This window comes from Antechinus flavipes, chromosome 2 (assembly GCF_016432865.1).
Source record: "Antechinus flavipes isolate AdamAnt ecotype Samford, QLD, Australia chromosome 2, AdamAnt_v2, whole genome shotgun sequence".
NCBI classification, from domain to species: domain Eukaryota; kingdom Metazoa; phylum Chordata; class Mammalia; order Dasyuromorphia; family Dasyuridae; genus Antechinus; species Antechinus flavipes.
The window spans coordinates 217,669,367-217,681,782 of record NC_067399.1 but is presented as its reverse complement, the minus strand read 5'-3'; the positions used below and the strand labels follow the sequence as shown (position 1 = coordinate 217,681,782).

The 12,416-nt window shown below is 33.1% G+C and overlaps 1 protein-coding gene across 1 annotated transcript in view; it reads right to left on the bottom strand.

The window, feature by feature from the left end:
* Nucleotides 1–6,737: 6,737 nt before the first annotated feature.
* The window catches only part of MLYCD (malonyl-CoA decarboxylase), a 30,854-nt gene continuing 25,175 nt past the window's right edge, over nucleotides 6,738–12,416 (bottom strand). Inside the window, exon 5 of the mRNA XM_051976187.1 lies at nucleotides 6,738–8,186. Within this exon, the coding sequence (XP_051832147.1) occupies nucleotides 7,653–8,186 (534 nt within the window). The 3' untranslated portion in view covers nucleotides 6,738–7,652. The remainder of the gene's footprint in view (nucleotides 8,187–12,416) is intronic.

Genomic DNA, 12,416 nt, shown 5'->3' with positions numbered 1-12,416 from the left:
AGAGAAAAAAAGTTATCTTTGTGTTGAGAAATCAAGTACAATTCTAATACATAAAAGGTATACATTTTCTTAAAGGAGAGGCTGTAAATAGTTATGCTTTGCTAAATCAAATCAACAAATGAAATGGCATCTTGTACCTTTTCAGGCAATTTTGGATTGTAATGGTGTGTTTTTCTTGATATAAAAAATATGATATTCTCATAAAAAGGGCAGCTAGGTGAGTCAGTGGATAGAGTACCAGGTCTGGAGTCAGGAAGACTTATCTCCCTGAGTTCAAATCTGGCCTCAGAATTATGAGTTGTGTGATTTTTAAGGAAGTCTGAAACCTATTTGCCTGTTTCCTTATCTGTAAACTGAGTTGCAGAAGGAAATGGCAAACCACAACAATTTTGCCAAGAAAACCCTAAATAGGATCACAAAGAGTTGGACAAAATTGAACAAAATAAAATCTCATAAATATATATATAATAAAGCTGAGAAAAATAAATACATGGATTGGTAGTTATTGATGTATCTTCTGTTCTCTTTTTATTAAGCATGCTTTCCCCTTCCCCACTTATGTGGTACCTTCTCAACTTTCAAATATCTTAAAATATATCCTTTCATGTACTCAACATTTTATTGCTTCAAGTATGCATCTCTTTGGTGTAAAATTAGTATCATCCAGATGTTCTTTCTGTCATTGCTTTTCTTTATCCCGATTTCTACTTTCTCATACTGAACACTGGAAACTTGTGACTCCACAAATATAATAGATCTGCTGTCAATGATGAATATCATTTGTTATAGAAATGATGATAGATTCCACTCCCTCCAAGCTCACCATGATTTTTTATCTGTCCATTGCTTTCACTTCATTTTCATCCTTAAATGCTGTAGGGATGAGCTGAATAATTTGGTCACATGCCAAGCGCTTTTCAATGTCAATTATTCCCTGTACTACTTCTTACTTATTAATTCCTGCAATCAAAATATCCTACTCATTGTGTTAGGTTCTGGGAATACAAATTTTAAATAACAAAACTATCAACTCACAAACAGCTTACATTCTATTGCAGGAAACAATGCATACTATATCTAAGGATTTATAGAACACAAAATAAACACAAGGTAGTTAAGTAAAAGTAAATATAGAGGGATAGAACTAGCAGTTTTAACAATAATACTCTAACATTTTGTTGCAGACAACAGCATATATTTGTCATGATGGTACATTTTAAACTAATATTTGTTTAAATGCCAAACATACCACATTTGTTAATGTGGCACAACCATTTGATATTGAAACTTGTTTCTTTTCCCTTTGACATTCTTATAGTTGTATGTGCTTTCTGTTGCTTAAGATCAACAAATTCTACAAAGAATGGTGATATCCCATATTAATATCACTTTATCAATTTCCAGTTTGGGATATCAATTTAGATGTCACATTGGAGCTATTTTATTTGCTTGGCTCATCCCATTTTTATTTTTCTAATTTGGTGATGAATGATATTTTTGCTCCAACTAATCAGTGGTGTGACTGTATACAAAAAGCTAATTCTGAAGTGATTCCCATCCGTAACTAATCTCTAGTCTTTTTAATAGTCAATTTTGTTGTGTATAGATTTTATTCAACATTTACCATGTCCAGCTCCTCTCAACTCTTCTCTAAAGTATAAATGATATATATCCTTGGTACTCTTTTTTTCTTGATCCTGAGTAATATATTTTTCAATATATTTTTCTATCATTTCCCCATGTCTCATGAAATATTCTTTGTTTCTCTCATGTGTGTGATGAAAACATTTCTGCAAATGTTTAAAGTGAGCCAAGATCTATCCTTACATTTAGCTGCCAGTTTCTTACATTTTATGGTTTCATTTATAAACAGAATAATAATATTGATATGAATCAGTTATTCAAGCAGCAATGAATTCAAGAAGATTCAAAAATGGATATCATTCGCAGTAATCAGTTAATATTTATTGATAGCATAAAAACTTCTATATTCAGTTTCATGACTGTCACCATCATTATGGGGAGCAGTGGTTAGAGTATTGGTCTTGGGAGACAAGAAGACCTGAGTCTGAATGCTGCCAGGGACAAATGAAATCTTGAGCAAATCACTATCTCAGTTAGTATGTCTCCTCCTCTGAAAAGTGGGCAGAATTGTAGTATGTAACTGTATTGTTATGAGGATAAAATGAGATATCACAATCCTTGAGCACTGTATTAATACTTGCCATTCTTTTCAGAAGAAGCTACATGTAACAAGAGGGCCAGATTTAAGATTTTAAGATAGACTTTTAATTATCAATAATGATGATAATAATAGCTAACATTTACATAGTACATGAATGTATGCCCCATGCTTTACAAATATTATCTCATTTGATCCTCATAATAACTGAGGGAGATAGATGCTATTGTTTTCCCCACTTTACAGTTAAAGAGACATAGCTAGAAAGTGTGCCAGGCCACATCTGAACTCAAGCCTTCCTGTCTCAAGGCCTGTTGCTCTATCCACTGCAACAATCAGCTGTCTTATTTCTTCAAGGAGAAAACAAAAAAAGAATCTGAGAAGGCAGTACAAAGGTCATTACTAGTCCTTCCAAACACATGATGGTCTCACTATTCTAGTCATCCTTCTCTGGACTTGATCCAGGTTGACAAATGGCCTCACTAAACATGTGATGCTCAGAACTGAATACATTCCAGATATCATCTTAACACAGAACACTATAGAGGGACAATCACTTGTTTCATTCTAATCCATTATAGCTTTCAATACTGCCTAAGACTTTTTAGTTTGTCATACCATATTATTAGTGGACAGAGAGTAGAGACAGGAAGATGTGAATTCAAATCTTGTCTCAAGTCACTATCTATGTGATCATTACTAAATCACTTGGGATGTTAGATTCAGCTTTAAAATGAGGTGAGTGCTTGTGATTCCCTCTAAGGTTCTTTCTAGCACGAAATCTCTGATTCTATTACTCTAAATCTATTTTCCCCCAGAGAAGTAGCTCCTCTCATCCTATACTAGTACAAATTGAAATCCAGGAACTACTTTTATATGAATTTAATATACTCTTATTAAATTTAATTTTAGATTTGACTTTTCATTCTGTCCTCTAAAGATCTTTTGGGTGTTGATTCCACCACCCAGCATATTAACTTTCCTGCCAGTTTCATTCCATTTGCAAAGTTGATAAATATGTCATCTATATTTTTATCTAAGCTGTAAGTAAATATGATATGTGGGACAGCACAGAGTAAAGAACATATTTTAGTCTTCCAATGTCCCCTTAGATCTCCCTAAAACATGATGTGGATCGAGTAATCATCGTTCAAGTATGGTCTGGCAATCTATTTCAAAACCACCTAATGTACCATTGTTCAGCCAATAGCAGCACATCTATTCCACAAGCATAAAATTAAAGCACAGATGACATATTTAAAAAGGAGAGTAACTGAACTGCAAATTATGATCTTGACTCTTATTTCTGGCAATATTCTAAAACAAGATTTTGTTACCACAAATTTAAACCTCAGAGAAACCTTAGAGATAATTCAATTGAAACTGAGGACCAGAAAAGTTAAATGACTTGCCAAAGACAGTGGGTGACTTTGGAACAATTTCTGATTCCAAATCCAGTGCTTTTTCATTGAACCAAACTGCTCATGCAATATTAAATGTGCTGAAGTAAGGGAATATTAGGGCAGAATGCTGAAGACATTTTCAGATGTGGTTCTCATATCAGACATTTTTGCTTGTTTTTCTTTTTCATATAAGAAGAGTAAGAGAAGAAAAGGAGGAAGGAAGGAAGCAAAAGAAGCAAGCATCTATTAAATGCCTATTCTGCATTAGATACTATGCTAAAGCCTTATAAATATTATTCATTTGATCCTTACAACAACCCTGAAAAGTAGATTTATTATTTCCATTTTATACATGAAGAAACTGAGGCAGGAAGAATATATTTGACTAGCTGGTCACCCAGCTAGTAAGCATTTGAAGCCAAATTTGAATCCAAGTCATCTTGACAATAGGCCCAGCAATTTATCCAAAGTGCACAGAGCCATGTAATGCATTTCTTTAAAAAATTACTGTGTTATAAAGACAAAAAGTTTACAATAATTAATTTTTAAAATGTCATGTCAGACTAGTTGATCAGGGCCACACTGCAAATTATTCCTAGATTTTAAGAAAACATCTTAAACAAAACAAAAATCTCTTATGTAATCCCAGACAAAATGGGGACACACAGTCTAGATGATGGCTTAGTTAAGTGCACTCAGAATTGAGTGATTAAGAACTTCCAGAGGATTGTTAATAGGTCAGTTTCAACTTGGAAGGGGCTCTCAAGTGAAGACCAGCACCTTTGTCTTCCATCCTCTGTTGTTTTAACATCCTCAGCGATTTCTTAAGGTCATAGAAGCTTTGCTTGTTTTTTGCAAAGGTGAGAAGTGCAAGCAATAACTTGAAGGCTGGAGTCAGTATCAAACAAAGACAAACAGGATCTAACAGTAGAACAATGGGCAAAATCTAATATGGGTAAATGTCAGGTCATACTTGGGTTCAAATAATTTCAAAAGTAAAAGTTGGAAGAGGTGGCTAGACATCAGGAAGCCTAAAAACAATGTAGTACAGCATGATGGTTAAATGCCCATGCAATTTTAGGATCAATTGATAGACATTGAACCTCTCCCCCACCAGCCTCTTCCACCCCATCAGATTTCAGGTTTTTCTTGTGTTCTGGGTATCACAATATGTAAAGGATGATGATAAAAGCTGGATTTGAGGTTGGAAGATATAGATCTGCCACATATTACTCATGGAATCATGGATAAATTACTTCCCCTTTCTGGCAAAAAAAAGAAAAGAAAAGAAATAGAAATAGAAAGAATAGTGACTGGGATCAAAGGACTTGAGTTCAAGTCTGGTCCCTGATATTTACTATATGAATGATCTTAGACAAGTCACTTCCTTGGCCTTCCATTTCCCCATTTATAAAATGAGGGGCTTGGACGAGGTGGTTTTTCAGGTTCCTTCTAGCTGTAAATCCGAGGTCCTCAGAAAAATGGAAGGGATCCAGAGAAGAAGGTGGCCAGTATGATAAAGAAACAAACTGCAGGACTGGAGAAAGACTGTTGAAACTAAAGAAGAATTAGTCAAGGAAAAAAAGAGTAATTTTTGAAGTACTGTAAAGTTAAAGAGGGATTAGTGCTGTTCTACTTGGTCCCATAAGGTAGCACTAGAAACAGTGGGTAGATGTTGGAGGGAGGGATATTTTACATCAGAAACATTTTAGGAAACTTTCCAGTCTGTCTCAGAGTAGAATGGGCTACCTTAAAAAGTAGGGAGACCTTTCACTACAATGTAGATTTTTATTCAGAGTCTAGATGACCATTTGTTAGAGATGTCACAAAAGAGATTCCTCTTAGGTCCAGGTTGTAGGAAATAATCTCTGAGGTCCCTTCCAACTCAAGAGTCTGTGATTAAGTTTTTAAATATTTTTTGGATTGAAGATGGTAGCACACAAAGAATTCTATTTCCTATACCATCAGCCCATCTGACTTTCAATGACAAACAAATGTAAACAATGTCCAGCATTGATGACTCAATATCAAGAAAAGTAGACCTGGAAAGAGCTGCTTACTCTTGAATATAAAATCATTGTCCAAATAGAATACTCTAGGTCCACATATCCAGGTATAAGTGAAAATACAGAATAATTACCTATTATCTAAATTCTACAATGGGCAAAGGCCAAGACTTGGAAAAATCCACGTGACACAAAAAATAACTTTGTTAAATATATACAGTGACAAAGAATATTGTTGAAAGATGGATGGTTGGGGCACAGTGGACAGAGAACCAACCCTGAAGTCAGGAAGACCTTAGTTCAAATCTGGTCTCAGATACTTCACACTTCCTAGCTGTGTGACTCTGGGCAAGTCACTTAACCCCAATTGTCTCTGCAAAAATAAAATAAAATAAAATAAAAAAAGAAAGAAAAGAAAAAGAAAAATTCTACCCCTTTAACTCCATGATTTAAGACTGAAGTGTCTAATATCACATGAAAAATATACTTGATAATGAGTTGGACATGTTACCACTGTAGCACTCACTGTTTATAAATACATAAAATACAAAAATAGAATGCTTTGGAAAAGTGGAATATATAGGGCTTATGAGATAGCTTTCTCTTTATACTCAGTATGGGTTGTAGTACCTTCCTCAATACAAAATTTTGGTTTTCAAAACCGATGACAAATGATACGTTATAAGAAAGACTAGCCTTTCAAGGAGTGCTAAATCTTTCCATTTATTATGGGATTTCTCTCCTCAGAAAACTTTGAAAGAAATTCATATTTATTCCAAATAAAAGGAATTCTTATTTCTTGAGGATTGTATTATTATCCTGCCTAAAGAAGACAAGTTCACTTAGGTTAGGCTAATGTTTAGTCATATTTTCCTGTTTCTTTACTTTCTAATACCATTCTCTGATCAAAGTGGTGTGTGTGTATGTGTGTGTGTGTGTGTGTGTGTGTGTGTGTGTGTGTGTGTGTGTGTGTGTGTGTGTGTGTATTTTAGAAGTTTGTAGATGAAGTTGAAGAAATTTAGGGACTATTTAGAGAAAAGTTCCTGAAACACCTCTATATCCTACTCCACAGAGCATTAGGAAAAATTTAAGGGGTACTTCTAGTCCTACTATTTCAAAATCTTAAATAAACACACATCAGAGAGCTGTGTTTTCAATATTTAATAGTTTATAGAGCAAACTTGCTATTTACTAATGAGCTCATTGTGAGCTCACACACCCTCTTACAAAATTTCTCAAGTTTCCCAATATATCCTTTTAAATGATCAACTTATACCCCAGTAGCAATTCTGTTCATTTTTTTTTTGTTTATGGAAAATGATTGAATTTATGTACTTAAATATTTCCATTTTTGCCAGCAAGCTAAATATCATCCATTTCACATATGTGGGGCCTTCGAAATTCAACTAGTAAAATGGAGGATGTTTTTCCATTCAATCCTTTAACCAGTATTAACATTTCAAGTGAATGGAAAAAAAGAATGATTTTTAAAAAAGAACTCGCATGTATGGTTATTTTTTTTCCAATAAGCTTAGTGAACACAATTCTACATGATGTGAATTTACTTATACAATAAAAAGAAAAAAAAGGTGTCTTCACCCAGACCTCTTTTTTTGAATTGTCATGGTACTTTATCCATCCAAAGCTGAAGAAGTATGTTGAAAAATTTTCACATCCTTTTGAAAATGATATTCAGATAAGGGCACTGATACTGAGAATAAATAAAGGGGTGAAGGCTATTTCATACATATTAATGATGACTAGTCATTTCCTTGGTTAAATATATAGGTACACCAAACTTCTTTCTTCCCTCTGTAGATTTGTATGTAGTTTATCTGTATATTTATCAGGCTGACAGCTAGACTGCAAATATCATTCATTTGCTAGTGCAAAGAAATAAAATTACTGTAAATTAGGACACAAAACCTGTCATTATAAATCCATTGTTTGAAAGAAAACACTGTTCAATTTGTTTCATTACAAAGGATTCCTTTGAGACGTAAGACCCCACAATTACTTCCTGATTTGAAAAAAAAAATCTCCAATTCAAGAAGTGTCTGTTTAAAGCTTGCTAAGTTTCTGAAACTGAGAAACTAAATTTAGAACCTGCTCAGAAGCTTTGATATTCTTGGCTCCCAAGTATGCAGCACTGTTCACACTAGTTTCTTCCAAGAAGTATCGATAATTGACCATCATCCCACAGGATGAAGTAGTGCCTTTGAGGCTCAAATCTGCCAACCAATTGATCCTCCACATCACTGCCCCATTCTGCAGATGAAAGTTTGCCACTGGGTTGAGGGCATAACCACGATGTTTTTCTCCATATAAGTACCAAGCGCAGAGTCTCATCAAAGGGGATTGTAATACCTTGACCAGTTTTTCAGATTTCACCCATTCGTTGCTAGTCAAAAGTATCTTCAAAGTTTCACTAATGGGACCACCTATGATATCTGAGATTTCATTACACTCAGAATCTGTAAAGAGTTCATTTCTCCCAAGTTCCTTAGTTTGAGAACTCAGTGTTCCAAGAAGCCATTTGGTGAATCCAGGTATAGGTGATAGACTTGAAAAAGTTTCAAGGTGAGGAAATTCCCTCTATAAACAGAAGAAAAAGATACCTATTATCCAAATGAACAAAATTTATATTTTCTTATTATACAAACTTAAAAATTTGTAATTGTGTTAAAGTACTGCATATCAACAATTTGCACTACATTTTCAACATTTTGAACTCATTTTTTAAGAAAAAAAGATTGGTGAATATCACTATTGGTTGTTACTACATAAGCCCAGAGAATAAACAAGTTTCTATATAACTGGGAAGTAAGAGATGAGCACCTTTTAAAGAGATGGCTATTTTAATTTAAATAAGTTATATATGATTATACTTTCTAGGCCATTATGATGATTTTTTTTTTGATATAGGTACTTCTTCAATTGAGACTGTCTGCAAACCTTATCTGATAGCTATTATAGGTCAAAAAAAGTTGTTGAATACTAGTCTGGTTATAAGGTTCTCTATAGATGACCAGAAAAACATTTCATAAAATAGATCCAGAGAAAAGCTGGGTACTTTCCAAAATCTTTCTAAATTGGTAGTTGATATCAAAGCTAACTCAAAAGCTGTCCACTGGCAAAAACTTCAAGAACCCAGGGCCACTTCCATGTTGCAATGAGGCATTGAAGTAAGACTTTAATGGTTATAGATATGCTAATGTGATACATAATTCCTAAGTACAAATTCCTCATTGCCAAGCATCAAATCAATCTTAATATAGCACAACAATGAAAATATTAAGGTGTTCAGTGGTTAGGGAAAGTACTTAAATGTAATTCCCACTACTTACTGATAGATATCAGTTAAGTCCTGTTAGTTCTGTCTTGGCTTCCTTTGACCAGAGATATGATGCTCTATTAATTTTATAAACTCTTAAAAATCCTCATACATGCTATCTTCTCCACTGTTATTGGAAGAAGAAGAGAACTATTTGCCTACAGATTTCCTGATTTCTCCTTTGTACCCAGACATACCCAAGAGGCTACTAGAGATAATGTCTACCTATGTGCCACTGCTATAACCCTAGGGACAGGGCCAAAATTTACAACAAAATGTACTCATTTACACACTCTCATTAGTGGAAGATTTTTTTTAATACTAGGAAATAATCAGACTCTTTTATATTTCTAGATGTAATCAGAAATCATGTTGCTTTTTAAAAAATGAATAAGCATTTATTAAATACCTAGTTTTGGATATTGATGATACAAATATAAAAGGATATTGTTTCAGAGTTAGTAGGGGAAAGGAAATAAATATTATCCATAATCGTCCTCTACAAGATACATACACAGTTAAATTTAAAAAGTACTGTATAATGGAAATTTTCAATATTAAAGTTATTTTTTTCTACTAGAATTATATGGCTCCCTGTGTTTATGGATTGTTTTACTGACATATATACAGATAGTAAAATGGACAGTTGATTAAAGGCATAAAAAGGAAGTCAAAATTTATATTCTTAAAAAAAATAGTTTACTATAAGCTATGACCATGTAAAGATACAGGGGATATATGTCAGTCAAAAAGGATTAGCTATTAACACTAGCATATATTTATATAGTTAGTGTTTTATAGCTGTTTATCTTTTTATATCTTATTCTTTTTCTATTACCATATACTGCTTATAATAACCAGTTTTCTGGCAGGAATCAGTCTAAGCTAATATATTTTTTATTAGAAACAGCTAACAAAATGGATCATCTTCTTTGTGGAAGAACTAAAAAGAGATTATTAATTAAATAACAACCCTTCACTTAAAAAAAAAAAAAACTATCAAACTGAATATAAGATCCTTTTACAGTAAAATTTGTTTCATTTTTGTCTTTGCCTAGCATCTACTATAGTGCTATTATACAGTAGGTACAAAATAAATGCTTTTTTAAAATTGGATTAAATGAGAAGAATACTTTCAAAAATCTTAAAGTGCTTATGAGTAATAAGGGGAAGTACTTTAAACTGACATTCACACACACAGATAACCTATCAAGACAAGAAAGAATGCATATCTTTAAAAATGGTAAAAACAAAATTCAATATTAAGTCTTAGGAAAGAAATATTAATTCCTTGAAGAAAAGGATAGGAAATAGAGAAAGGCTATTTTCCTAATAATAACATGAATAAAGATTCAAAAGTATTTCATGTGTTTAGGGGAAAACAAAAAGCCTAGTTTAATTATAGTATAAAGTAACTTAGAAAGTGCATAATATTAGAAAAAAGTAGAAAAGGTAGATTGGTTAGATTTTAGGGCCTAGAATGATAGATCCAAAATGTAGATTTCATTTGTTAGGTTTAGTGCCAAAAAATTTTCAGAGACAGAAGAGACCGTAGAGATTTTCTTTGCTATCTACAAATATACTCATTTTCTTATCTTTAAAAACTTTGATTTGACTATGTCAAACTTTCTTTTTTCTCTGGTATGTATCAAACATTCAGAAAGAATCACCTAAGTCTGCTTCCAGTCTACCTTTACTATATTAACATGTACTCCTCAGTGCCTTGCAGTTTGGTTTTTTGCCATTATCACATCACTGAAACTGTTATCTCCAATGTTACTGACACATTTTTAAATGCTAAATTCAAGGTTTTTTTTCTTAGTTGTCAAAGACTTTGATCCTTTAGCAGCTGCTTTTGATACCGCTGACATATATACTTTTTCTGGGGATTCTTATTCCTTCACTTACACAATATTTCATTTTCCTAGTTCCCCTCCAAAGTATGTACCCATTTCTTAGTCTCCCTGGCAATATTATCAACCATCTCTCTTAGCATGGGTTTTTACATGATAAATGTAATCATTAAATGATCATAGATTTAGAGCTAGAAGGAACACTGGAGAGCACTCAGTCCAAATCTCTCATTTTAACGATGAAAAAACTAAATCACAGTGGTTAAATGATTTATCTAGGATAACAGAGCTAGTAAACATCACAAATAGGATTCAATTCAGGGCTTTCTTAAGTCAAAGTTTATCCTCTATGAGACCTTTTCTTCTCTTTCTCAGTGAACTCATCTGCTCCTATAGATCATATATCACAGAAGTTTGGGTGGCTCCCAAACTTATACTGATCTAGTGCTATTTTGGGCTTTAATCTGACATGGCCACCTATCTGTTGAACATCTAAATATTGGCTATCTCTTAGGCATCTGAAATAATAAGTTTGAAGTGATACTATCTTATTCTACAGTTCCTATATCTACAGTAGGCACTATCATTCCCTTGGTACTTGAGCTAAATTATCCTTGATTATAATTCACTTCTCTATCTTTTTTTCTCTTTCTCCTACACTGTGTATATGTGTACATATAAATATATATATACACAACATATATATATATATATACATATATATATATATATATATATATACACACATGCATATGTTGTATTACCACCAGAAAAATGTAAAAACAGAGGTCAAGTATTGTTTTATTTTGTCCATGTAGCACAGTACCTTCCACATAATGACAATCAATAAATATTTCTTAAATTGAATAGAAATCTAAGTATATAGCAAGAAAGAATGTTTAATGAATAAAGATTAACACTTGGAAATTTTTTGTGTGGAAGTAATAATTTAAGCCATAAGGATTGATGAGACTGCTCAAGCAAAGAGAAAAAAAAAAAGAAGACATCCCTTTGGAGGTGGGAGAAGAAAGGACATCTAGGAAAGGAATCAGGGAAGTAGCAGGAAGGAAAAGAACTATCAGTGTTTTAAGCAGAAAGTGGGATGGTCAGTGCTATATAGAGGTCAAAAAAATTTAGAATGAAAAAACAAAACTAAAATATTTGCCAAGGAGTTATAATTACAGAAAATATGCAGGAGATAACTGTCCTAATACTCAGGAGTGTTATATAGGAGACTTCTATTCCTATAATAACAAAACGTGACATGGATTCCAGAATTCTTTAAAAGTATGGACCAAGTACTTACAAAGTCTTTACTGAGTGCTACTGAGCAAAGAAAAATTTTAATTTGCTCCTTGCTCTATAACAAATGAAATCAAGAGACACACATATGTAAAGTTAAATGACAATATAAATAAGTAATAAATATCTATCGTGTGTGTGTGTGTGTGTGTGTGTGTGTGTGTGTGTGTGTAGCAAAGCATAATGGGGAAAACAGTGGGCATGGGGTATCTGAAGCACTTAGGAAATGTAGGAATAAATCTGAGATAAAGGGTAGATAGGACTGAAGGAGACAGAAAGCAGAAAAGGCATTCCAAAGAGAAAGAATTCCACAAAGAAACAGGTTTTGTCTGAGTG